Below are 23967 nucleotides of genomic sequence, written 5' to 3' on the forward strand. Positions count from 1 at the left end.
GAACACAATGTGAGACATTCACAGCAGATCAAGGATACAGAGTGATGCACACTTATCTAATGAACTACTAAATGAATATGTTCTTTTAACCCAAAAGTATAATGAGAACTAAACTACATACACAGCACACCATCTAAACTAAAGGATAATATATGTCCCACAGCTGTTATCATAATTCAACTACTTTAACTACAGATATAAGATAACATATGACAACAGAATAATCTCACATGAGCCATTTAAATTGTAAGAGAAACCAGTTATTTCTTGTAAAACAATTCAATAACAAATCAATCAGCTTTCATTTGAACTCATTTTCACAAGCATAACACATTCAAGTGTTGATTTAATAATTCATGAATAACAACACTGGCATTACAAAAACAACAAGAATTAATGAATTATTAGAGTATTTTCATAACAACTGCATCTTCCATTTTCAAAAAGACAGATTCTTAAAGACAGTCTTTACAGAAGAATCCATCATCAGCACAGATGCCATTTTCTTCTCCACAAGTCTCATGGAACCAGGTGCTGCAGTTCGCAGCTGATCCACTCCTCAGTGGCCTTTGGGTCACTTTTGTCTCCATAGACTGCTTTACATGCTTTGCAGGGCAGGTCGTCCTTCTTTGCGCCTTTGCATCTTCTAGTCTTTTCTTTCTTTTTAGATTGCACTGCCTTGATGGAAATGTAGTATATGTTCATGACTCGTGAGGACCAATGATGGAGGCTTAGCCCTCTTCCTGACAGTCCTCTGTTGTTTTGGCAGGGGACACAGATCACTGAATGTAACACAAGTTGAGGTTTGATGTGAACAGGTACGTACAATGAAGCTCTTTATATCTTATTGTTATAATCAATTTATGTCGTAAGTGACTATTTTAAAGATATGATTCTTACCTCTGATTTCTTTTTGTTTTTTTGTTTTTATCCTTTGGTGTTTTTTGAGATTTATATCTTTAAGGCTAATATCTCATACTTACACATTTGGGTTTTATTATTTACTGCACAAAGTGTATTGTAGAGAAGTTTGGGAAGTAGACTCTTACTGTTACAGGATATTATATTAGTTTTACAGTATTTTTAGGCTAAAATTGGAAGTGGAAATTTCTATGATAATATAAAAATGGATAAGAGAATGTTTCTCATAGTTATGTAGGCTATTACCTGCAGATGAACTCTTCTAACTCTTCTTCATTGACTCCCTTTTAAATCTAGAATTTAATTTAAAATCCTTTTCCTCACATTCAAAATCCGATGTGCGATATTCTCATTGCTTTCTGGAATTTATTGTTAATCATTTACTTATGTAAATTTCATAATCTGTCAAAAAACAAACAAACAAACAATATAATCCAAAGTACATCATTCTATTGTTCCCTTCCACATGTTTACAGCCCTCATATATATACATGTTACACTGCTCAAACAAATATAACGACTCAGTCCTACCGTGCAATATACCATTTTTCAGTCTTATTATTTACATCCTACATATGTTTATGTATTATGTAAGCACGTGCAGCTTTGTGATTTTGTTTGGTCAACGTATATCAAAATTCATAGCAATGCAGTGTTTCTACACACACACACACACACACACACACACACACACAGGCACACACACACACACACACTGTTAAGAGATATACTCTAAAACACTTCTTCAGTAGAGACTCAGAGAAGAGAAACACACAGAACTTCTTGCTAGCAAGGGCAGCCTCCAGAATGAGACTCGCCCTGAGGACTGCCCTGGTCTTTATTTATATGCTTCAGTGAGCGTTTGTTCCTTACATTGGAATGTGGAGGTGTACGTGTGTGTATGTGTGTGTGTATGTGTGTTTCAGAGTGTGACCCCATAAACGACTTCCCTTAACCTGCTGGTCTGGAAATACCAACAGTTCATCTATATGTAAAATCTATATGACATAGGTACATTAATCCTACCGTAAAACAATAAGACAAGGTACAACCTCTCCCATGCTCCTAGGATGTGGGGGTGAACGCCAGAACACCCTGGAATGTTACAGACCTCCTAGGATGAGACATTCTTTCAATATGCCACCAACTATATACTTCTAAACACAAATGATTACATGCAGTATTCTACCATATGCAAACTTATATCATTAAAAGATTATACTGACTACTAAGTACAATTTTCCATTGACACACACACACAAAAACGACATGTAGTCACAACATCCAAGGATACATACTCAGACCATACCATCAGTATGCTTTTTATGTTATTATTGCTTATCATTTATTATTGCTTTTATAGATTAAACATGCAAAATATTAAGCAATGTTTTTTGTTGGTGGAGCATTATGTCTTTATGAAAACATAGCAATGCAGTGTTCTAATGGTGGTATTACATTCTGAAAGGAAGCACTGTTGAATTAATGGTTGTTTTCATTTGGTAGGAAGTATCTTAATAACATTGTTATTGATAGTCTTACTTATCTTCTCATGGAAACCCTCAGCCTGACTATCGTGGGCCTTTCTTGCGTGTTGTCTCTGTTCCTGCCAGAATTCTTTCCAGCTTTCTTCCAGAGTACGGTGATGTGGGTGTTAATTTAATTAATTATTCTTAGTTGGCATAGATACGGTGTAATGTGGAGTGAATGTCTGTATAGAAGCCCCACCTTTGCCCCCCAAAGTTTTGTTGTTGGTTTATTTTGTTTGTTCGTTTTTAAAAAAAGAAGCTTTGAGCGGTCGAGTATAACGGAACAATAGCGCTCCCTAGTGGCTGGCAGACCCCCCCCCCCTCCCCTCCCGTTAATGTCTGGGGTAGGCAGGGAAACAGGTTCAACCATCAGCCCCGTTGTGAACGGACGTGGGTCCGTTATTTTTGTCCTTTTATACATACACTATCCACCGTGAGAGCGACTCGACATCGTTGAAACACCAGAAGCTGTTTGCTTAATTGAAAAGAAACGGACTCTCCCATCAATTAGACGGCACCGACTTTTTGTTCCCGTCTGACATGGCGATCGCACACGTAGCCACCGAGTACGTCTTTTCCGACTTTTTGTTAAAGGACCCGACGGAGACCAAGTACAAAGGCATCCGTCTCGAGTTGGCTGTGGACAAAATAGTCACGTTTCTGGCGGTGGGACTGCCTTTGTTCCTCATCTCGCTCGCCTTTGCTCAGGAGGTCTCAGTGGGTGAGTTAAATGTGTGAAGAGACAGTTTCATTATGTGGGAAAATGCAATCCCGGCAGGGAAACTTATTGTTCCTTAAATAAAATCAAACTGACATAGAGTGTAGGGTGAAGATGAGTGTTTTACTATGCAGAAGGACAGAGGTGTGGAAGAAGGTGTGGTTTGATTCTCCACCCGTCTGCTCCTTTCACTCCCAGACAGTGAGGCAAGCATCTATGGAACGCCAGGACTGCCATAATGAATTAATTAAATACACCATTAAATAATTAATTAAATGTGTCAATAATTAATTAAAATTGGAATTAATTAATTAAATAAATAGTTATGACACATGTAATTAATTAATTATTGACACATTTAATTAATTATTTATGTATTTCACATTTTAATTAATTATTGACACATTTAATTAATTAATTATTGACACATTTAATTAATTATTTATGTATTTCACATTTTAATTAATTATTGACACATTTAATTAATTATTGACACATTTAATTAATTATTTAATGATATATTTATTTATTTCATTTTGGCAGTCCCGGCGCCTGGCTCTCGTCATGAAATAATTTTATCTGTCAGCCTCACCCATCAAACTCAGGGGGCGGGGTTAACGCTGCCCATGCAGCTTCTCTAACATTTGATTGGTTGCCGTGCAAAGTAAGTCAAAACAGGTCGATCCTAGATAATCGATTGCTTGTGTAGACTTGGGGCAGCCAGTTATCCCAGAATGCAGATCAAATCACAGGCAGCAATGGTGGTGGTGTAGTTTTAAAATACCCCGTTTTTCTGTCACCAGCTACACTTTTAACAGTGTTTTAGCCGCGAATGTCGCGCCGTATGTCTGGTCAGGTTGTCAACATAGAACATGCTTGCAAAAGTGCTCAGATGTTTTCAGAGATTTCACTAGCTCTGCTAACAGTTAGCATGCAGAGCGCACCGAGGGGGTACATTAACCGGTTTGTTTACATATTCCACTCTCCGTGTTCCACATGTTGCATTCGCAGATTCTCATTTTCACCGAACGATCGTCTCTTTCCGCCTGGTCTTGTGTCTCTGTGCTTCTGTAACATAAAGAACGAGCTGACATTTTTCTCACGAAACCAGCGATCAGCTCAGCAGACCCTCAGTTTACCTGCATGCATCCTCCTCCTCATCTGTCAGCTGTTTAACACCTGCTGCTAATTCAAGAAACAGGCCTACGTTACCTGGTGATAGTCACAGTTTAACTGGGCAGCCGGTGCTCGATATAAAGCAATGTCAGCGCATTTTTCTGCACAAGATAAGTAAATATAGTGTTTTCCCCGAGCGCAGAGCTGCTGGAGCTTGTTTCCTTACAGAGCACTTTATAGGCGAACAGCTTCATCAGCGGCTGATGTCCAATCACCAGCACACAGCTTTCAAACCTCAGCTGAGTTTTAGCTCTCAGTGGTTAAACGCTGGACTTCATTCACTCAGGTTCTGTCTGTCGGGTCACGTTTACTTCGCTGTTTTATTTACAACTGAGCAAATCGGTTTGGCTGAGGTTAAAGTTACGTTTCATAACTGCATAGTTTCACAGACGTTTAATGAACCACTGGCACATGTGTTAGACTGAACTATCATCTAAATATCATCTGTTTTTTAATAGTTATTCAACTGTATTCTAAGCACCAGCTGTCTGTTAGAATGTGATTTTTTTTCTCTCTCTGTTGGCAGAGGTATAAAAATGCGCAGGAAAATCTGACGTGCATGGCGAACTTCACCGACGATATTTAGGGAGGAATAAACACACATCAAACATAAATGAACCATTTGCCTGTCTCCATAATTGAGAGAATTTTCTCTTCTTATATCAACACTCTCTCTCTCTCTCTCTTTTTTTTTTTGCTTTTTCGGTCATGTTATGTTTACCTGTCAAAGGCTTGTTACAAACTATGAAACACATCGTGCAGACTTCTGGATGTTAGAAGAAAACGAATACTGCTCATGAATGAGACTAAAGGCAGGAAGGTGTCCTTTAAAACTAAACATGTTAATAGGACCTCCCTGTTTATATCATAGTTTATGATATAGCACGTGTATTTCAGTAATAGCCTGCTGAGGCCACTATACGTGCTGGCCTCATATCAAATGTGAAGGCAGACTGAGTCTATGTTTGACGTTTTTTATATCTAATCTTCCTTTTCAAACATTTAAACAGCAGCGAGTCTGCAGCTGAGGGAATACAAATTCAAATTGTCGGAACAGGTTTGCTCGTTTCTTGGATTCATTTGGTGATTTATTAAATGTATAACTGTAATTCTAATCTGCTGCTGAGTCTCTTACACTTTTCTTTATGCTGTATATTTTCACGTCTCTGGAATAGTTGGCAGTTAGATAGTCAGCTGGGAAACTCATGGAGCTGAGGATATCGTGGATATGCTGACCTCGCTGCGTGGTGTACAGAGCGAGGTCAGCATGATTAATATTCACAATAAAAATATTAGCCGAACATCATGAAGTCTGTATGTGTTTCATAGTGTCGAACAACCTTTGTACAGTTAAAGCCAGCAGTTACTACATGACGGAAACACCAACGTTATCTCTTTTATGTGTTTATACACAGGTCACGCTGATTACTGAACAAAAACCCAAAGATCAGATGTTAAACAGATTTGCTCTCTCTCCTCCTTAAACATTGTGGCATGAATAAGGCACGGCGGGACCACAGAGCGACGTTCAGAGCCAACTTTATTTGATTCACATCACACCACACCACCACCAACCCCTGAGTCCCCGTGTTTTAACACGGCGGGCGTGATTGCGGATGCCGTGCAGGTGCGTCCGCACGGCCCCGCAGACCACGCCCCACCACATACCCCCATCGCCCGATTGAGGCCGGGGAGTGATCCGGCCAAACCTACTCCCCCCCGCGACCTGGGGCGAGACTCGGCCCCTACACATCGGCGCCCCAGCCCCCGACCAAGCGACGGGGAAGCGTCCGTTCTGGTGGCCGCCCGCGCATCCAGCGGCAACGGCGAAGCTGGTCCGGAGGTCGGCCGCGTAGCAAGCGGACACGGCCCCACCGGCATGGCCGTGTGCTCCTGCACACAGGCGGCTGGGCAGACGCCAGGCGCGCAGAATCGACTGGTGGCAGCGAGGCTGGACTAGCCAGCCCGCCGATCCCCGGCCTAGCGGGGCTGTCCCGCTCCTCTGCCTCCAACTCCGGCTGCACAGGCTGCCCTGGAGCAGGGACCTCCGTCTCCCCGCACAGCTGCTCCGCCACCGCCTCCGCCACTCCCGTTTGGAGCGGCTCCCCGCACTGCGCCTCCGCCCCCAGCAGGCACCGCCCCTCGCCCCCCTCCGGGTGGAGCGACTCCTCTGCCTCCGGCAGGTGTAGACCCTCGCCCGCCTCGTCCTCGGCCTCCGATTGGAGCGGCTCCTCCACCGCTCCCGGCAGGAGCAGCCCTTCACCCGGCTGCTGCTCCTCCTCCTCCGGCAGGCTCGGACCCCCGCGTGGCTCGTCCACCACCTCCGGCTGCCGAGGTGACCCACACGGCTCCTCCACTGTCCTCGAGACACACTTGTGGGGGTGGCGCCCAGGCCCAGAGCAGCGCTGCCAGCTCTGCCATCTTCCCCAGGTGGCGTTCGCTCTCCTGCCGCAGCTCCTCCTGTTGGCGACGCACCTCCGCCGCCTGCTTCCGCTGGGTGGCCGCTATTTCGGCCACCATCTCGGCCAGCTCTTTCCTTTCCTGGCTCTGGTAGGTACCCGCCATGCCGCCTCCTGGGTTTCGGCACCAATGTGGCATGAATAAGGCACGGCGGGACCACAGAGCGACGTTCAGAGCCAACTTTATTTGATTCACATCACACCACACCACCACCAACCCCTGAGTCCCCGTGTTTTAACACGGCGGGCGTGATTGCGGATGCCGTGCAGGTGCGTCCGCACGGCCCCGCAGACCACGCCCCACCACAACATGTTTTTAATGTTAGTTATAATTCAGAATTGGCGACTGAAACACGTAGGACACATAAGAACATCAGGAAATAAAACACCGATAAATATAACCTCAGTAAAAGAAGTCAGCGGGGGTTACTACAGCTGTGTACCGGGGCCTGCGCTTTGTCGGTGGGATTGCTTGCGAGGCGAGCGGGTCTATCCCACGCTTTGCCGTGAGACTGGGACGACATCTCCGAAATCATCGAAACACTTTTGCAAAGAGGCTGTATCTTGACAAACCGACCAGACACATGAAGATTAAACCACTACATTCTCGGCTAAAAAAATATTAAAACGGTATTTGGTAACACACAAACAGGGTTTTTCAAAGCTCAGTTCTGTTAGCTTCCACATGCCGGTTGTTGTGTGCTAGAAACAATGGCCACCAGGCCAAAGCAATGGTTTTGACTCGATCAGCGTTAACCCCGCCCCCTGAGTTTGATGGGTGAGGCTGACAGATAAAATTATTTCATGATGAGAGCCAGGCGTCAGGACTGCCAAAATGAAATAAATAAATATATCATTAAATAATTAATTAAATGTGTCAATAATTAATTAAATGTGTCAATAATTAATTAAATGTGTCAATAATTAATTAAAATGTGAAATACATAAATAATTAATTAAATATGTCAATAATTAATTAATTAAATGTGTCAATAATTAATTAAAATGTGAAATACATAAATAATTAATTAAATGTGTCAATAATTAATTAATTACATATATCATAACTATTTATTTAATTAATTAATTCCAATTTTAATTAATTATTGCCACATTTAATTAATTATTTAATGGTGTATTTAATTAATTCATTATGGCAGTCCTGGCGTTCCATAAGCATCCTGCTGCCTCTGCAGCTGCTGCTGGTGCTGATGATGATGATGGTGAAAACAGTGGCATGCTGACACACGTGTTCTTTTCATGGATGAGCTTGTTTCTGAATGCAATGAGTGCGAGAAAAGACACAAACACATATGGCACAAGTTTGATCTGCATACCTCCCTCTGGAGTGTAAACAAAAATCTAGCTCCATCAGCAGTTTCACAAATCTACATAATCCCCTTAGGTCACAATGCTCATAGTCCAACACACTGTCCATAATCAGACCAGATGGATCATTACTCTGCAAGCCTTGTGGGAACTACTGTTGTGCTTCTGAGGTTGAAATGCAAAGTGGTTCAAAATCTATTATTAATGTTCCCAATTAAAAATAGTGTGGCAGTCACAAAAAAAATAGCTGCAGGAAGGAAAGTCTTCTGAGCTATAGAAACACTGAGTTGCGAACTGGCTTATTTTTAAGCAGAAATGGGATGCCATAGGATGGGTGTCAAACATCAGCATGCCACAGGGTCCCGTGTGGGAATTTGGGTGGCTTGGCTAAGTATGAAAATTGCAGAAAAGCAGTGAATTTACTTCTTAGTTCCAGTTTCTTAGTTCCAAAGGTTAGTTACATAAATAATAAAATACCAAACAAGTGCGTGAAAAGATGGGAGAGGTAAAACCCAAACAATACAAGTTAACGCATGGCAACAGGATCACAGACTGTATTTAAAAGAAGTCAGGACACCAAAATGACGACTGTCATCTTACATTTTATTTTGTTTTATTTACAAAATTTCAAAATTTGCACTTTTGCTAAACATCAAAAGGTCATTGCTCTGATGCTGGAGCTCAAATAACTGATAGTTGGTGTGGTTGTATCTAGTGAACAGAAAACACATGGAAGATGTTCCTGTCCACTGAGTATGAGGGGCATTTTTTTCTTAATTGTGCATACTTTGAATCCCTGCCACAACAGGCGATGACGTAATTATTGGCTCAAAATATGCTGAAAGCAATTCAAAGCAACTGGACCATGAGTGCAGAAAAAAGAAGGCTGCATTAATTTTTCTGAAAAAACAAGCCACCCATTAGCACTGATTCTTTGTTTTCCTCTGGGTCCTCAGGCACCCAGATCAGCTGCTTTCCTCCCACTAACTTTTCCTGGAGACAGGCTGGATACGTGGACTCTTTTTGTTGGGCAGCAGTGCAGCAGCAAGCAGACAGCTCGCCACTGTGGCTACACAAGGTACACACAGTATAACCAAACACAGACAGTAAATGCACTGGACATGTTTATAAAAAAAGGTGCAATGTTATGTTAAAGTGCAGGAATTTGTATTGAAACATATACACACCTGTGCAATAAATCTTTTACACATATAGTATGCTCATTTATACCTGCACAATAAACATAATACTATGCTGAAATCTAATTATACTAGAAATCGAATTTATAACTAGTGCATTGCTGATTATATGTCAGTTTTAATTTAATGAAATGCTATTTTTATCACTTGTTTTTTTTTATCAGTTGTTAATGGGTTTTTTTTTATAATTTATTGGCAGATTAATACTTCTGTTAATTAATTACCTCTTCATTTGTAAAACGTCATTAATTTTCATTTTGTAGGTCTTCGAATAGCTAAATTAGATATTACATTAACCATAATGAAATAAGTCTCATATTTTCAACAGATGCTAGGCACATTACAAATTTATTTAAACAACTACTTAGTAGACACTGAAACGAACTACAACCTTGTATATACCCACATCATAATCTGGTGATGATCAAATTAAACATAATAATCAAGTTTTGCCAGACGAGTGCTTCCTAAAACATCTGCGAGGGCACCAAAGAACGGCAAAGACATTATTTTCTTTATAATATTAAAAGAATAAACATTATAAAGTAATATTAGCCAAAATAAAGCTACTAATACATTTGTCTTCCTTTCTGTGACTTCCACAGTTCTTCCCATACATCCTGCTCTCACTGGCCATCCTCATGTACATCCCCGCCTTGTTCTGGCGCTTCACAGCAGCTCCGCACCTCTCCTCTGATCTCAGCTTTATCATGGAGGAGCTAGACCGCTTTTATAATCGTGCCATCAGACTAGCCAAGAATTTAGCCTCTTTAGATAGCAAGGATGCACCCGAAGGCACACAGAGGTAAACACCTTGTTATCACCTACAGTCAATGTACTCAACTGCTTTACTCTTGTAGATTTTGGCAGGTGATTAGACTGGGAGACTCCTTTTTTCAAAGTCTTCTGAAGGTATTTATTTAAAATGTTGGTCTACCACTTTTTTATTATAGTATGAGCTAGCTTGAACTTTGACGACAAACTACACATATGAGGCCATTCATTTACACATGCAGCCAGTTTATAGAGACGTCATTTAGAATAGAAAAGAATAGAATAGCCACTTTATTGTTATTCAGAACATACAACTGTTAGTGCACACCAGAACGAAATTTCGGTGCATTTACTCGCCATCGGGCTTTACAATATAAATAATAAATAAATCCAAATCGAAAAGGTTGAAAAGAATCTCAGATATGTACAAGTAAAAATATAAGAGAAATGTACTATATTTGTATTCATGTAGAGAACATTTAGTCATCCTACACTCACATTTTTAAAGCTGCTAAATGCTTCATTTATTTTATTGTTGCTAACTGGGTCTTCCTGCTATTTGGTGAAAGGTAGGCAGCAGTACACAGGACATCTGAATTCTTTTCATTTTGTATCTGCTGAAGAGTGATGGCATCTTTGGTGCCATCTTGTGGTAGTGTTAAAGAAGCAAAGCTGGCAGGGAGAAATGCTTGTCTTTCACTCCTGACATACAAAGTGGGGCATTTTTTGAATATTAGTGATCATTAAAAAACCCAAAATGTAGTTTAAAAACTATTTTCCACAAAGTGCTATGAAACTGAAGTCATTTTATCTCATGCTAATTGTTCATTTACCTTTTTCCTGCTGCAGTGCTTCGGACCTGACTGAAGGCTGCTTTAAATACCCTTTAGTGGAGCAGTATTTAAAGACCAAGCGCTTCTCTCACAGACTTGTGGTCAAGTACCTGGCATGTCGGGGACTGACTCTGCTGATCCTCCTGCTTGCATGTATCTACCTTGGCTATTACATCCTGCTAGCTTCTCTCACGGATGAGTTTCCGTGTGACCTGCGGACAGGAGTGCTGAAGAACGACAGCATGGTGCCGTCTCCTGTTCAGTGTAAGCTTGTTGCAGTTGGTGTTTTCAGGCTTCTCAGCTATATCAACCTGGGAGTGTATGTGATTCTTGCTCCATTAGTGGTGTATGCTGCTCTTGGGCCAGCACGTCAAAGCTCCAGCTTCCTTCGGCCTTATGAGATGCTGCCAGGATTTGGTGCTCTGGGTCTGGTCACCCCCGTCTACAATGACCTCAGTATCTATCTGCTGTTTCTGCATGAGAACCTGAGCGCACTTAAGTCCTTTAAGTGTCTGCAGGTGCGTCTCAACACTAAAACTGTGGGTGAAGCATGGGCACTTGTTTGTGTTGTTCCTTTCTTCTTAGGAAAATTAGAAAAATGTCTCTTCCACAGGTGCTTGAATTGTTGCAAGAGGCTGATGATGAGGGGTTTGACACCATGTGTCTACTGCGATCTCTGGGGCAGGTGAAGACTGATGTTTTAGACAGTAAGAAGACGTGCTCTCACAAGGACAACAAAGAAACGGATAAGGCTGAAGAATAGTTACTCTCATGTAAGGATAAACTCTTGAGTGTTCTGATGAGAGCCAAAATAAATGTGTTGTATTTAACATCATACTTATTTTGTCTTCCTCCAGTGCCTTGTTACTTCTGATGAGATGACCTGATGAGGATGCTCTGATGGAAAAGAAGCACTGAGATGAACTCCTTTGGACTTGTTTTTATTGGAGCTGTTGTAGCGTGTTAAGCTACAAACCTGTAGTTTGACCAATTCAGTTTACCTTACCTTCTTACTTTAATGCATGGAAATACTCCAGAGATAAGTGGAGCAGGTGTCGCAATTTTTTCTACATAGGATTTCCTATTTTATTTTTTTTTTGCACACGTCTTTGCTCAGGATCCAAATTGCCTTTAAATCAAAGTGAGCCATGTTCTTCGGACAGCTGCTTCCTATCTTTTATTATAGAATGAGGGAAGCTTCTTACCACTTTGTTTTTATTCGTTTACATGTGTAATTATTGAAAATAAGCCGCAATAAATTAAGACCACTTGATATTATAAAAACTGGAACTTTTGTTTGTGTTGTAAAGCATTTTTGCCTTCTAATGTGAAGTTATCAGCATTGGCATACTGTATATGATGTACTTTGGTTTGCACTCACTAAAATTAAAATATAACCTAAACTGTCCAAATTACATGAAAGGTACATTTATATTTTTCCAAGTACTGTAATACTAATGGTATCACTGCCAGAATGACCATTTTGGATTATTATCCTTTTATTTCTAACTTAATTAATACACACTCATGGCCACTTTAATAGGTACAACTTATTAGTAGCACATTGGACACCTTTTGCATTCAGAACTGCCTTAATTTATAATGACATCTATTCAACAGGGTATAGAGATTTTGATCCATACTGAAATCATAGCATAAATCAGCAATATTGAAGGTAGGCTGTGGTGTTTTATCAATGCCAAACTGGTACTAAGGGGACCAAAATGTGGCAGCAAAATATCTTCCACACCATTACACCACCAGCAGTGTGAACCATTGATACAATGTAGGATGGAGCCATGCTTTCATGCTGTTCATGGCAAATTCTGACCCTACCATCTGAATGTCTGAATGCAGAAAATGAGACTCATCAGAACTTTTTTCCAAACTGATGTCCAGTTATGATCAACCTGTGTGAGTAGCCTCAGTTTCCCGTTGTAAGCTGACAAGTGAGGCACTCACTGTGATTTTATATAGTTGTAGCCTGTCTGCTTCAAGGCTGGACATGCTGTACATTCAGAGATGTTCTTCTGCATACATTGGTTGGAACAAGTGGTAATTTGAGTTATTTCCTATTAGTTTAAAGTAGTATAGGCACTCTGTAAACCTTAGAGATAGTTGTTTGGAGAAATCACAGTAGCTCAGCCATTTCTGAAATACAGTTGTTGTTGTTGTTTTTTTATAACACAAAGCATCAGTGGAGCCACTACCATTGTATGTTTCCCATACATAAATGATGACTGAATGAAAGCTCAAGAACATTTTACGCTTTATCATGTATCAAGAAAAAAGTGCTTCAATTCCATTTCACTTTCCCTGTCAGACAGTCGGTGTAGTAATATGGGCAGAATACTGAAACAAAAAACAAACAAACAAAAAAAAAGAAAATCTAAATCTAAATGTGAGGGCTATACAATAATTTCTTTTATTATAAATGCAGTGTATGAAATATCATAAACGCCTTACAAAGCAGAAACAACGGACTGTGCTTGAGGCTCCGCCTTCCCGGCCTACAGGTCTGCTAAATCATATGATTGGTTAATCTTTAAAAACGTCATCTGTGTTGCCCAATGAGCTTCACGAACTCAATGTTCGTATTTATTTGGTTGGCGAGACGATCGACGTGGTAACGAAGGATTAGTTTGTGCAATTCTCAATACGTATACTCAATAAATCCGGAAAAAATATCATCACATCGAAGTACATTCCCTTAGCTGTAGCATGCTTTAATCGTTCCTTCATATGCAGGTGAGTGTGTTTAGTTCCGTTTAGAGCAGCTTTAGAATCACATATCGAACTAGATCGGTTAGCTGCCTATATTAGCTTAAGTTAGCTAAAAACTTAGCCGGGCCATATGCATTCTCTGACATTGCATTTAGATTTAAAAGTTTCCGTTTCATTTTTTACTATTCTACAAATAAACTTTAAAACTATTTTTTTGGTTATCCCTTTTTTGGCATAAGTATGTGAAGGAAATTGTTCGGCGGAGGTAATTTGTGTTAGCTAATAAAGTTAGCACTCGCTAACGGTTTTGTAATGATGTGTCCCCAAGTGAGACAACCACGTAATTTAAGAAAGGAGAAAGCTATAATTTGATTGAATCCTCCCTCCATCCTTACTCGGAGCAGCAGACATGGTAGAGCCGACAACACGCAAGTTTGCATCCCTAGAAGAGGAGCTGGGCTTCTGGAAGGAGCAAGCAGAGAGATACGAGCAAAGGTACTAAAAAAAGGCATACAATCTGAGGACTTACTTTTAGGAAATTACTTTCTGCAGTTATTGTTATATAATTCTTAACATGTGCTGAGCTGATATTTTGGAGGTGTTGTACATTGCTCTGTCACCAGGGCTGAGGAGGCTCAAGAGGAGCTGCAGGAATTCCAGCAGATGAGTCGGGACTATGAGGCTGAGCTTGAGACAGAGCTGAAGCAATGTGAGGGTCGAAACAAAGAGCTCCTGCAGGATAATCACCGGCTTCGTGTAGAACTGGAAAACATAAAGGTAGACAACCTTGATTTTAAGTAGGCTGTGGCCCCTTAATAGAGGGACACAAGCACTGATGCTCCACTTAGTGACATTGAGGATTTGGAACAGACACACCCCACACAAGCAGCTTTTAGCCTACCAACATTCAGCTTGTTATTGCTACTGCCACTAGGAAAATTGCTGCCTGGGTATAAAGCAGCTGACTGCTATTTTAGTCAGTGGTCCATGGGGAAATAAGCATAGTGGAGAAAGTAAATTCAGTTGTGTGTTCAAAAAATGCTCAAATGTGGGGAGAGGGAACTTTTTAAAGGGTTTATTGTCTCAACGTTTAATAAAATAGTCAGCTTTTCTTATTAAAATATGAACGGCAGCTGTGTTGATTAATTTGCCATGACCTTGCCAAGCTGACACTGTCAGTTTCAGTTTATTTGTTCTTGTGCTTTTTGTAGGAGAAATTTGAAGTCCAGCATTCTGATGCTTTGAGGCACATATCAACACTTGAGGAAGAGCTGGGAGAGACCAGAGCAGTTAGAGATCATCTGCAGAAGTATATCAGAGAGTTAGAGCAATCCAATGATGACCTGGAGAGAACCAAAAGGTCAGTGCTTAAAAGTTGGTACATGTTCACACAGCCATGCTGTGCCTGTTAGACTTGCCAATATATAAACAATATTGCATAATATGTCCTCTCTGCTTGTCTCAGGGCTACCATCATGTCTCTGGAGGACTTTGAGCAGCGGATGAACCAGGTCATTGAGAGAAACGCCTTTCTTGAAAGTGAGCTGGATGAGAAAGAGAACCTGCTTGAGTCTGTTCAGAGGCTCAAGGACGAAGCTAGAGGTACACACAATCATCCACTCAAAGCAGCTTCTCAGGTTCACAAGAACTGCTGATTTCTCTTATCACTGACTCAGTGAATTTTGATAGTTTGATTAATTCAGCAGTTCCTGTTTTTATTTATGTCCTGTTCTTCCCGTTTATTGTACATCTGACTGTTAATATATAATAATTTTATAGGATATGTTTTAACTAGTAACCTAGGTAAAATTATTTAATGGGTTTTATAAGTGTTTATGAGTCTATGCTTAACTGGTCTTCACAGACAGCTATAGGCATATATTTTAGTGTTATATGGTGTGTGGAAATTCACTTGGTGAATCTTTCTAAAGTGTGGAACGCTATCACAGTTAATATATTGTATGTGCTTTTAATGTGCTGTGAGAAACTGAACCGGCAGTTGGTCGTCAGGTTTCATTGTGCAACCAGCGTCACCTTTACTTTTGTTTTTGATCATGTTTGCCTGCCCCATATGCCAGCTTTTTCCACAAATATAAATTACTTCTGAAAAACTATAATAGGTGGTTGGTTAGAAGATGGTTTAAATTCTGTTACTTCTGTAACTTGCGGCAGACCTTCGCCATGAGCTGGCTGTACGACAGAAGGAGAGACGGCCATCCAGCAGCCTGGGCAAAGACACAGATCGTCCTGATACGATGTTACCCTCAGCTGGAAATCCTTCCATCCCCGTCACACCCTCCAAACCTATTAGTTCATATGTCACAACCCCAGCTTCCAACATCCGGAGAGGTAATATAAAACTCTATCTTAATAAGTACCTCTATACTAAAAAAACATGTGTTTATCAGCTTATGTGTGGTTGTTGTTTTAGGCGATAGTCTAACAGGAACCCCGCTTACTACATCGGCTAGAATATCTGCACTCAACATCGTTGGGGAACTACTCAGAAAAGTTGGAGTAAGAAAGTTAATACTTGTACTGAAAGTGCTATGTTGGTTTGTATGTCTTTATTATTGATTTCTGTATTTATTTATTTTAATCCTGCCAGAATTTGGAGTCCAAGTTGGCATCTTGTCGAGACTTTGTGTACGACACATCCGTCAACAGACCGGCGCTTACAGTTGGTCCTGGCAGTCCTTCGGGTTTAGATGCAGGTGCTGAGCTCCAGGCGGTGGGCCTGAGCCCTCCTTCTCAGTATGACAGGTGAGGGAATGTCATCATGAGTTTACAGTAGAAGATCTGTTTTGAGTAATACACGTCTAGCTATCTGCATACTTTATGATTGGCCTTCTTATGGATCCAGATTGCACCTTGTTACTTCTCTGTTTGCCTAATTTCCAGCTCTTAAAGTTGCTGTTTGGTATTTTAGAGTTTTATTATTCTATTTTTGTTGATTGTCCCTGGAAAAAAGTTTAGTAGCTTATTGCATGCTAACAGAATTTAATAAAACTTAATGGCTATTTGAATATTTCAGAATCTGCATGATACTTTAATTTTACTTCCTTAAATTAGGTGCCTTTTATCTTTACCACTTTGCCAACTGGTAGTGATAACTGGTGATAATGGTGTTTGTAGCTAAACAATGTAATACATGAGGTAATGTGTAGTTGAATGTTGGCATATATAGGTCTCTACACCAGTTATAACCTGTATAGACTATGCATAGAGTCTTTACCTTCTCCTAGGAGAAATTATTCAAGCTGTTTTATGATCTGAGCAGTTACTGTCATATTTCATGCCTGCATATGGAACAAAATGGCCGGGTTTGCATCAGAAGTTGAGGGGGTGAGCTCTGCCTGTCCAGCTACCCATCTCAAAACCTGGAAACTATTCCAACGGTTGTTTTTCCACGTCTATCAATATATACTGAGGTGTCAAAACACCAGCACAGGGGTGCCGTCAAATGTCATCTTTATGGGGAACAGAGTTAAAAATGGATGTGGCCTCTGGGCCTGAAAAGCCAGATGAAGTTGGGCTAAACCCAAGCAGTGACATGTGTAATGTCATGATGTAATGGCCAGCAGGGGGCGTCTCCGGGGGTTGCAAAATGAACTCTGTAAAAGGTCGATGGGAGAATGATGCTCCCCTCTTTACTTTTATGACATGAGTAAAAATGTTCCTGATGACTTTATAAAGTCATTCATTAATTTGAAGTCTTACTGGACAAACATGATGTTTATTTTGTGCATTCTGGCTCCATTCAAGATGTGAAATGAATGATAAAGCAGGATATGCTTTAGGGTCTGGCTGCCTAACTTTGTTTAATAAGCCACTAACTCACAAGCATTGTTATGGGTCTCTCAGTCAGAACCACCCTGTGCTTGTTAAACACAACAAACAAAAAACAAGATGGCAACAGTCCAAATGCAAAGCCTTGAGGCCTTTGACTGTAACTACATTTGAAAAAAGATTGTGACTCTGAATGTACAGCTTTAGCTCATGAGTTGAACTTTGTTTTTCAGTTTGGTGAAACGGTTAGAGTTTGGACCAGCTCCTCCAAGAGGGATCTCCCATGGTGCCCAGTCTCCACAGGGAGGGGTCAAGATACTGCTATGAGAGGGGAGGGGAAAAAACCCTTCCTTTCTCTCTCCCTCCTGACCTTCCTCATATGACACCCCTGGACTTTGAGCTGAGCTGTCTTCCTTGTCGCCGTACGTCCTGCTGATTGTCCTTGCACCGTGCCCTCACTGAGCAAAGAGAGAGGCTCTGCCCATTAACACACGAACTTCTGCTCTCTCAGGCTTGTACCACACCATATCACAGGAGGCAGCACTACATCCTGTGGACCCTACCATTCGCAGCATATCTTCCACTATATCTCTAATGCTGTGGTGGCCAACTTAAAAAACAAAAAAAACAAACAAAAAAAAACAACTCATGGACCTTCTGTGTTTTCTGTGGTTGGATCAAGCACAGCAGGGCTTTGTAAACATTTCTGCTCCTACATCACTAATCTAGTGCACTAGCCTATTAATCATTATCCATGTAAGGAACAGTTTTAATAATTAAAAGCACTGGAAAGTGACCCTGGTATAGGGACCAAGAATCTGGAGTATTGTTTATGGAAAAGTTGAGCAAATATTGTGTTTGTGACCAAGTCAAAACCAAAGCTGTGATAAATGGGAAAACTGAAAATAACAAAAGCAATAGGTTTGTTTTTCTTTGAGATATATATGAAAAACATGGTTTAGCTTTGTCATTGGCCTTTTCTGTGTTTATCGTTTCCCATCATGTCTTGAAGAACACAGATTGATATTTTGGTTTAAAAATATTTCAGACTGGGTGAATGAATGAGCTGACAATGAATTACTTCCTGCCATGAATTGGCGTTAGTATTTCAGCCAGCCTTCATCACTGCTGTTACTTCTTCAGTTTTTGGGCTCTTGCTTTGCTGCAGTGCCACGGCTGATCCAGGTGTTAAAATACCGAAACAGATCATCGTCTCTGTCAGATTTTCATCGAGAGGGGTGCCACTTGACTTCATGGTGGTTAAAGTAATAGCATTTAGTATACCCCCCCAACCCCATTTCGTTATCATTCGGGTCCTTCCTATTACCTCCCTCCAACCATTTCACACACCAACTATTTTCTGCTTTACTGGGGTTATAAAAGATAAAATTTATCATGCTGAAGATTTATGATCTAATGTTATCATAAACCTTTTTACTGATGGTAGCTGACAGTATATTTTAGACAGGCACTTGAATGTATAGTATCTCTTTCTGCCACTTAGACTTACATGGTGGACATATGGTAAACATGATAAGCAATAATAGATTTTGAAATGGTCAAATTAGCACTGTTCGTATATTTGTGTAGGTATAAAGAAGACTTTGAAATTAGGAAATGGAGCGATTCTGATGTGACAGCTATGCTTTTCCCTGAAATGTTTCTGTTTAAATGGATCTTGTCACTACTGCCATCCAGCAGCTCATTAAGCAGCTCATTAAGCAAATATTAAAGTTGCATATCTAAATATGACCTTTATACAGTAGCTATCACTGTATACTGCACTGTAGCCTTTGTGTAGGAATTAACTTGTAACATCTGAAATCTGGAGGTCCTCCTGTTTGCAGGACAGTTTAAAGGGGGCCTGTAATGCTTGTTTCTACAGTCATATTAATGTTCTTGAGTGTAACCGAGGCGCTATGAAGGTCACACAGTTAAAAATAATCATCATTTGTCTCATTCAGGACCTTTTTACAGTCCGAGTTTATCCACTGCCTGAAACAAGTTATTGTAGATCTTAATTTAGGCCAGCTTTTTTTTTTTTTCTCTTATGTCTGCTCCCTCCTAAACGGAAGTTTTGAACCTCACTGAAATGAACACATTAAGGATATCCTCTTTAACGACATACAGAGTAGACAGAAAATAGTCTTTAGAGCAGGCTTGAACTAGAAATATTGACTCACAGGGAATCCTAACACATATGCTGACCTCATGATTTGAAACTTTGGCCTTGTTTCGTCTATAAGTGTGACAGAAAGTAAAGGGAAGCATAACTGGTCCCCTTTAATCTTCCTTGAGCTACTTCCAGTTGTAATCCTTGTAATCACTGTGTACTGGCTGTTTGTTTAGGACGCCTGCAGCTGCTTCTGTATGCTGACTTTAAACTGTTTGTGCCTGAGGTACTATACCCAACTTTCGTCCTGCTGGTTTGCAGTCGTTTTTTCTTTTTCTACTAAACTGAGCAGATGTGAATAATGTGAGTGAGTTACTGACCAAGACAGAAACATTAAAAGGAGAAAGTCAAACTATTTTTTTTTTCTTTATTTCTTGTGCAGGTGGTTCAACAGGTAATGGATACAAAAAGTGCCATGTAAACATTTGTTGAATACAAAGAAAATTATAAAATGAGATTGACTTAGTTTAGGGTGATCAGGGACTTTTTGTTTCTAAGTACAGTAAATCTGGAGAGAGGAAAGCTACTGAAAGAAGATCTGAGCGTTGCTTAGTGCTCCATGTTGATATGTGACTCAGTTTTCTGGTTAACAGTAACCGAAAACCTTGTCTGACCTCAAACATTTCATAAACCGCGTCTCTAAACAGGTTTGGACACATGAGAGGCACAAATAATATGACGGAAGCTAAAAATGTTTTTCCTTGGTGGGGGGTAATAAACAACACTGCTGACTAGAAGCAGACTGGGGATTGAAATATCTGTCTATGCATCCAATCTGAAACCCTAGAGTGGTGCTCTGGAACAATAACAGCAGTCACAGGCAACAGGACGACGGTAACTGATAATAGTTCTACATCTGTAGATTTACACTTTGTCACTGCTTTAAGTACTAAGTGGGTGTTAATTAGAGGCTCCTATGTTTGTGTCAGTGCAGTAAAAAAAAACAAAACAGTGAAAATAGAAAAGGGAAAAAAAAAACAGCAAATCACACAAAAGCATAACCACTAGACGACCCCACTAAGTTGAAATCATGTCCTGATTGTTTTTGTGTCAAGAAAAGGTGCTCTGAAACAAGAGGACAGATAGATAGCATAATAGGCTTTTTCTTTGTTTTAAGTGGCAGGCTTTGCCCTGAACAGTATTTCTCATATATGGTTTTTTAAAAAGTCCCTTAGTCAGCGGACTTTGTTCCATTGAAGTCGCTTTGGGAGTCGGTGTCCTCCTCTGAGGCATCCTCGACCACCCTTCGGCCTCCGCCTATGCGCCGAGGTGTGCTGCTAAAGGGGGGCTCATTTCCACGCCTAAAATAGGACAAAAAAGTACACAAGACACAAACAGAAAGAAACATTGTCACAGTGAGGGGATGCAATAGGCTCTGTGTTGGTTAAGTTCATTTGAAAACCAGTTGGGTGTTTGCACACTGCAAAAGGAGCGTTGATGAAGTACAGAATGTACAGGTTGTGCTTCGGTTACGGGTAAAGCACGCTGGTTATCTTTGTAACTCATTTTAACTCCTTGGTCAGGAAAATGAGTTTGGTTTACGGCAGTTAAACCAAGCACTGAGGAAAAATATGACCCCAGGAAATGGGTACAATGGAAACCAAATGGTGCAATATGACTTGGGACTCAGAATTTTTCAGTTACATCTCTGATAGCCACATTTCCCTCAGTTAGGCTCAGTGAAAGAAATGAGAGCATTAAGGGTGTGCACGGGGAATGAAAAGTTATGGTATGTTAATGAGAAATAGTGATGGGGTAACTTTTAGGCGCAGAGATACCTGCTGCGTTACTCCTTGGGTTCAGGGTTGCCTCTGGAATAGAGATGGACATGATTGTTTTGTTTCCGCTCATCAACTTTAGAAAGAATGTGAATGCTTCAAGTGTTCATTTACATCCCTTTGAATGACATTAATTATGCTCTGTAGCACTGAAATGTAGCTTAACTGAGAGCATTTAAAACTAATAAATGTGCTTTAACCTGTCTACAGTTTGGCAAATCTGTAAACTGTTGTTTGTGTACAACTGTGGCTACAAAAAAGTTTGGATGCTTTATAAAATGTTAGAGCAGAATGCTAAGATTTGCAAATAACTCGAAGCCTGTTTGATTGAAAGAAGCAGAAAAGACAATTTTGTTAATTTTGCTTTTCAAATATACAGTTTTTTAAAATTTTGATGCGAGAATCATGTCAAAAATATGTTTAACAGGTTTAGTTCCTTCTTCCAACAGCACAGTTTGAGACTCAAGGGTTTTACTACGAAGGAAGTTCAGCGAAGCCAGAGTTTCTTTGTGTTAGCTGGCTCGACAAAACCTAAATCCTCATTCAGAGGTAACTGGTACCATGAAAATTATTTAACAGTCAACTTTCAAGTGAAAGAGTTTCTGCTTCAGGCTCTGAGTGTTCTTGCATATAAAGGGAGGGGGGCTGGTGCCATTTAGCTTCTTTACTTGCTCTGCATAAAATTAGATACATTGAGTACCACCAAAGGAGCTGGTGATAAAGACCTCACTAACACTCGGGCTGCAAATAAGATGAGCATAGTGCTGTGTACAGTTGAGCTTCATTCAGGTGTTTTAGTAAGGTATGTATATAAAAACATAGTGCTTCACCACAGAGTCTATACTGCAAGCAAAGCATGGTTTAAAAAAACGTAATAATAAAAATGTGGTTCCTCCAGCTGATTTTAAGCCAAAACTCTGAAACCGACCAGGTTATGTCATGTTAAAACCTAAGTTACCATGGAGACCTAGCCTGTTGTCTTTGTAGTATTTCAGGTTAAACTGATCTGCAAACCATTACATTCAGTTATTTACATTTTACACAGCATCCCAACCTCTTACTGCAATGTCTGTGTCCTGTTGTGGCATCATGGAAATAGCAGGTGAACATCACCTCCATCAGCAGAACGACCCTTTGGCGTTTTATCCTACCTGAGTTTGTTCTTGAGAGAGCCGATCTCGCGGGTCATGGCGTCGTTGGCCTCAGTGGCTTCATCCAGCTCCCGCTGCAGCTTCCTGCGGGCTGCTGTGGCACGCTGAGACTCCTCCTCCGATTCCTCTAGCTGCCGCTTCAGCTGCTTCATGCGAGTGTTTGACTTTTCCGCCTGGTGAGTGAACAAAGCGAATATGCTAACTCGGCACTGACAAGCACAATCAAAGCTGCATTTATTTTCTTGTTCGTGCACAAAAACGTTTCCGTGACTGTACCTGGTCTTTGTACTGCTCTGCCTGTTTTCTTTCGTCTTCCACCTGCAACATCAGGTCCTTGAGCTTCTTGTCTTTCTGGCGCATATTCTTGGCAGTTGTCTGCTTATCCCTGAGACAAGATGGACAAGAGTTAAGAGGAAATGAATATGAGTACAGCTGATACAATTTAAAGAAGGTAAAACCACCAAAAAAAGTAAATATTTTTTTATTCATCAAACATACGGTATGCTCTGTGTTTATGTGTCCCTGACCTGTTCTCCTGCTCCAGCTGCTCCTCCAGCTGTGCCACTTTAGCCTCCAAGGCAGAGATGGAGGACTTGAACTTGGACTTGACCTGGTTCTCCATCTCCTGGAGCTTGGCCTTCAGCTCCTTGTTCTGGCGGTCCAACTGCTGCCGAGCGCTCTCGTTCTTCTGGGAGGTGGTGCGCTCCGTCTGCAGCTCATTGTTCAGCTGATCCACCTGTGGGTGGAGTACGTGCAAAGAGAGGGATGAGAACTCTGCCCAGTGCTTTAACACTTCATGAATCATGTCTGCTACAGTCTTATCACCTGTTGTGTGCTCTTCCTCAGCCTGTCATTGAGGATCTCCATGTTGCTTTGCTCCTCCTCCAGCTCCTCCTCTAGCTGGGCGATCTTAGCTTCCAGGCGACGCTTCTCATCTGACAAGGCTGACCTGAGCACAGAGAGCATGGTAAGAAATGCCACCATCTTTTTTTCATGGTTCACTTCACAGACAAAGCAACAGAGTGAACTCTACACCTACTTTCCAGAGGTGTTGCTCGCCAGCTCATCGGACAGTTCGTCTCTTTCAGCCTCTGCTTGCTTCCGTCCTCTCTCAGCTGCAGCCAGTTCCTGCAAACACATACATTCATTATTTTGAGCCCCGGCTCCCAGAGAGGTTCTTGCCTTGTTAGGAATCGACAGCCTTACCTCCTGTAGCTGCATGAGCTCAGCCTCCAGACTCTTGGCCTTCTTCTCGCTCTCCTTTGCGGTGGTCAGCACCTCTTCTCGAGCAGCACGAGCATCTTCCAGCTCCCTCTGGTAGTCCTTCATCTGGGCCTGGAGGGATGAAGAGAAACAGAGAAAAGACATCAGATAATGTTTCAAGTATATTTACGATACTTGAGGCAGATGATCT

General features: G+C 41.0%; 3 protein-coding genes across 6 annotated transcripts in view; 2 read left to right on the top strand and 1 right to left on the bottom strand.

Annotated features, from left to right (window-relative positions):
- The first annotated feature begins 2771 nt into the window (after positions 1-2771).
- On the top strand, positions 2772-12353 carry LOC113023720 (pannexin-1). 2 transcript variants are annotated; one of them, XM_026170040.1, is made up of 7 exons: positions 2772-3171; positions 9089-9210; positions 9937-10136; positions 10955-11202; positions 11281-11456; positions 11552-11711; positions 11796-12353. In XM_026170040.1, the coding sequence occupies exons 1-6, from the start codon at positions 2991-2993 to the stop codon at positions 11699-11701; spliced, it is 1077 nt and encodes a 358-aa protein (XP_026025825.1). In that variant the 5' UTR covers positions 2772-2990; the 3' UTR covers positions 11702-11711; positions 11796-12353. The 2 variants fall into 2 exon arrangements, with proteins under 2 accessions (XP_026025825.1, XP_026025823.1); XM_026170038.1 differs by having other exon boundaries at positions 10955-11456.
- Positions 12354-13502: 1149 nt separating this feature from the next.
- Positions 13503-19976, top strand: LOC113023722 (nuclear distribution protein nudE homolog 1). Its single transcript, XM_026170044.1, has 9 exons — positions 13503-13686; positions 14067-14157; positions 14286-14439; positions 14874-15022; positions 15128-15264; positions 15835-16011; positions 16094-16179; positions 16271-16425; positions 17685-19976. The coding sequence occupies exons 2-9, from the start codon at positions 14072-14074 to the stop codon at positions 17776-17778; spliced, it is 1038 nt and encodes a 345-aa protein (XP_026025829.1). The 5' UTR covers positions 13503-13686; positions 14067-14071; the 3' UTR covers positions 17779-19976.
- Position 19977: 1 nt separating this feature from the next.
- The window catches only part of myh11a (myosin, heavy chain 11a, smooth muscle), a 33079-nt gene continuing 29089 nt past the window's right edge, over positions 19978-23967 (bottom strand). For 2 of the 3 annotated variants that reach the window (XM_026170041.1, XM_026170042.1), the window contains 7 exons: positions 23760-23888; positions 23593-23681; positions 23379-23502; positions 23081-23289; positions 22830-22938; positions 22554-22726; positions 19978-20925 (listed from right to left, as the gene is read on the bottom strand). In XM_026170041.1, the coding sequence (XP_026025826.1) occupies positions 20796-20925; positions 22554-22726; positions 22830-22938; positions 23081-23289; positions 23379-23502; positions 23593-23681; positions 23760-23888 (963 nt within the window). In that variant the 3' untranslated portion in view covers positions 19978-20795. Of the gene's footprint in view, positions 20926-21402; positions 21436-22553; positions 22727-22829; positions 22939-23080; positions 23290-23378; positions 23503-23592; positions 23682-23759; positions 23889-23967 lie in introns of all 3 variants that reach the window. The other variant, XM_026170043.1, reaches the window with a different exon arrangement.

Source organism: Astatotilapia calliptera, chromosome 6, assembly GCF_900246225.1.
Source record: "Astatotilapia calliptera chromosome 6, fAstCal1.2, whole genome shotgun sequence".
NCBI classification, from domain to species: domain Eukaryota; kingdom Metazoa; phylum Chordata; class Actinopteri; order Cichliformes; family Cichlidae; genus Astatotilapia; species Astatotilapia calliptera.

Excerpts from the sequence above, each read along its gene's own strand:
- LOC113023720 (XM_026170038.1), top strand. The coding sequence starts at position 2,991 with ATGGCGATCGCACACGTAGCCACCGAGTACGTCTTTTCCGACTTTTTG. Across the intron at positions 3,172-9,088 it reads TGCTCAGGAGGTCTCAGTGG|GCACCCAGATCAGCTGCTTT; the intron begins GTGAGTTAAATG and ends CTGGGTCCTCAG. Across the intron at positions 11,457-11,551 it reads AGTCCTTTAAGTGTCTGCAG|GTGCTTGAATTGTTGCAAGA; the intron begins GTGCGTCTCAAC and ends TCTCTTCCACAG.
- LOC113023722 (XM_026170044.1), top strand. The coding sequence starts at position 14,072 with ATGGTAGAGCCGACAACACGCAAGTTTGCATCCCTAGAAGAGGAGCTG. Across the intron at positions 14,158-14,285 it reads GCAGAGAGATACGAGCAAAG|GGCTGAGGAGGCTCAAGAGG; the intron begins GTACTAAAAAAA and ends CTCTGTCACCAG. Across the intron at positions 16,426-17,684 it reads CCTCCTTCTCAGTATGACAG|TTTGGTGAAACGGTTAGAGT; the intron begins GTGAGGGAATGT and ends TTTGTTTTTCAG.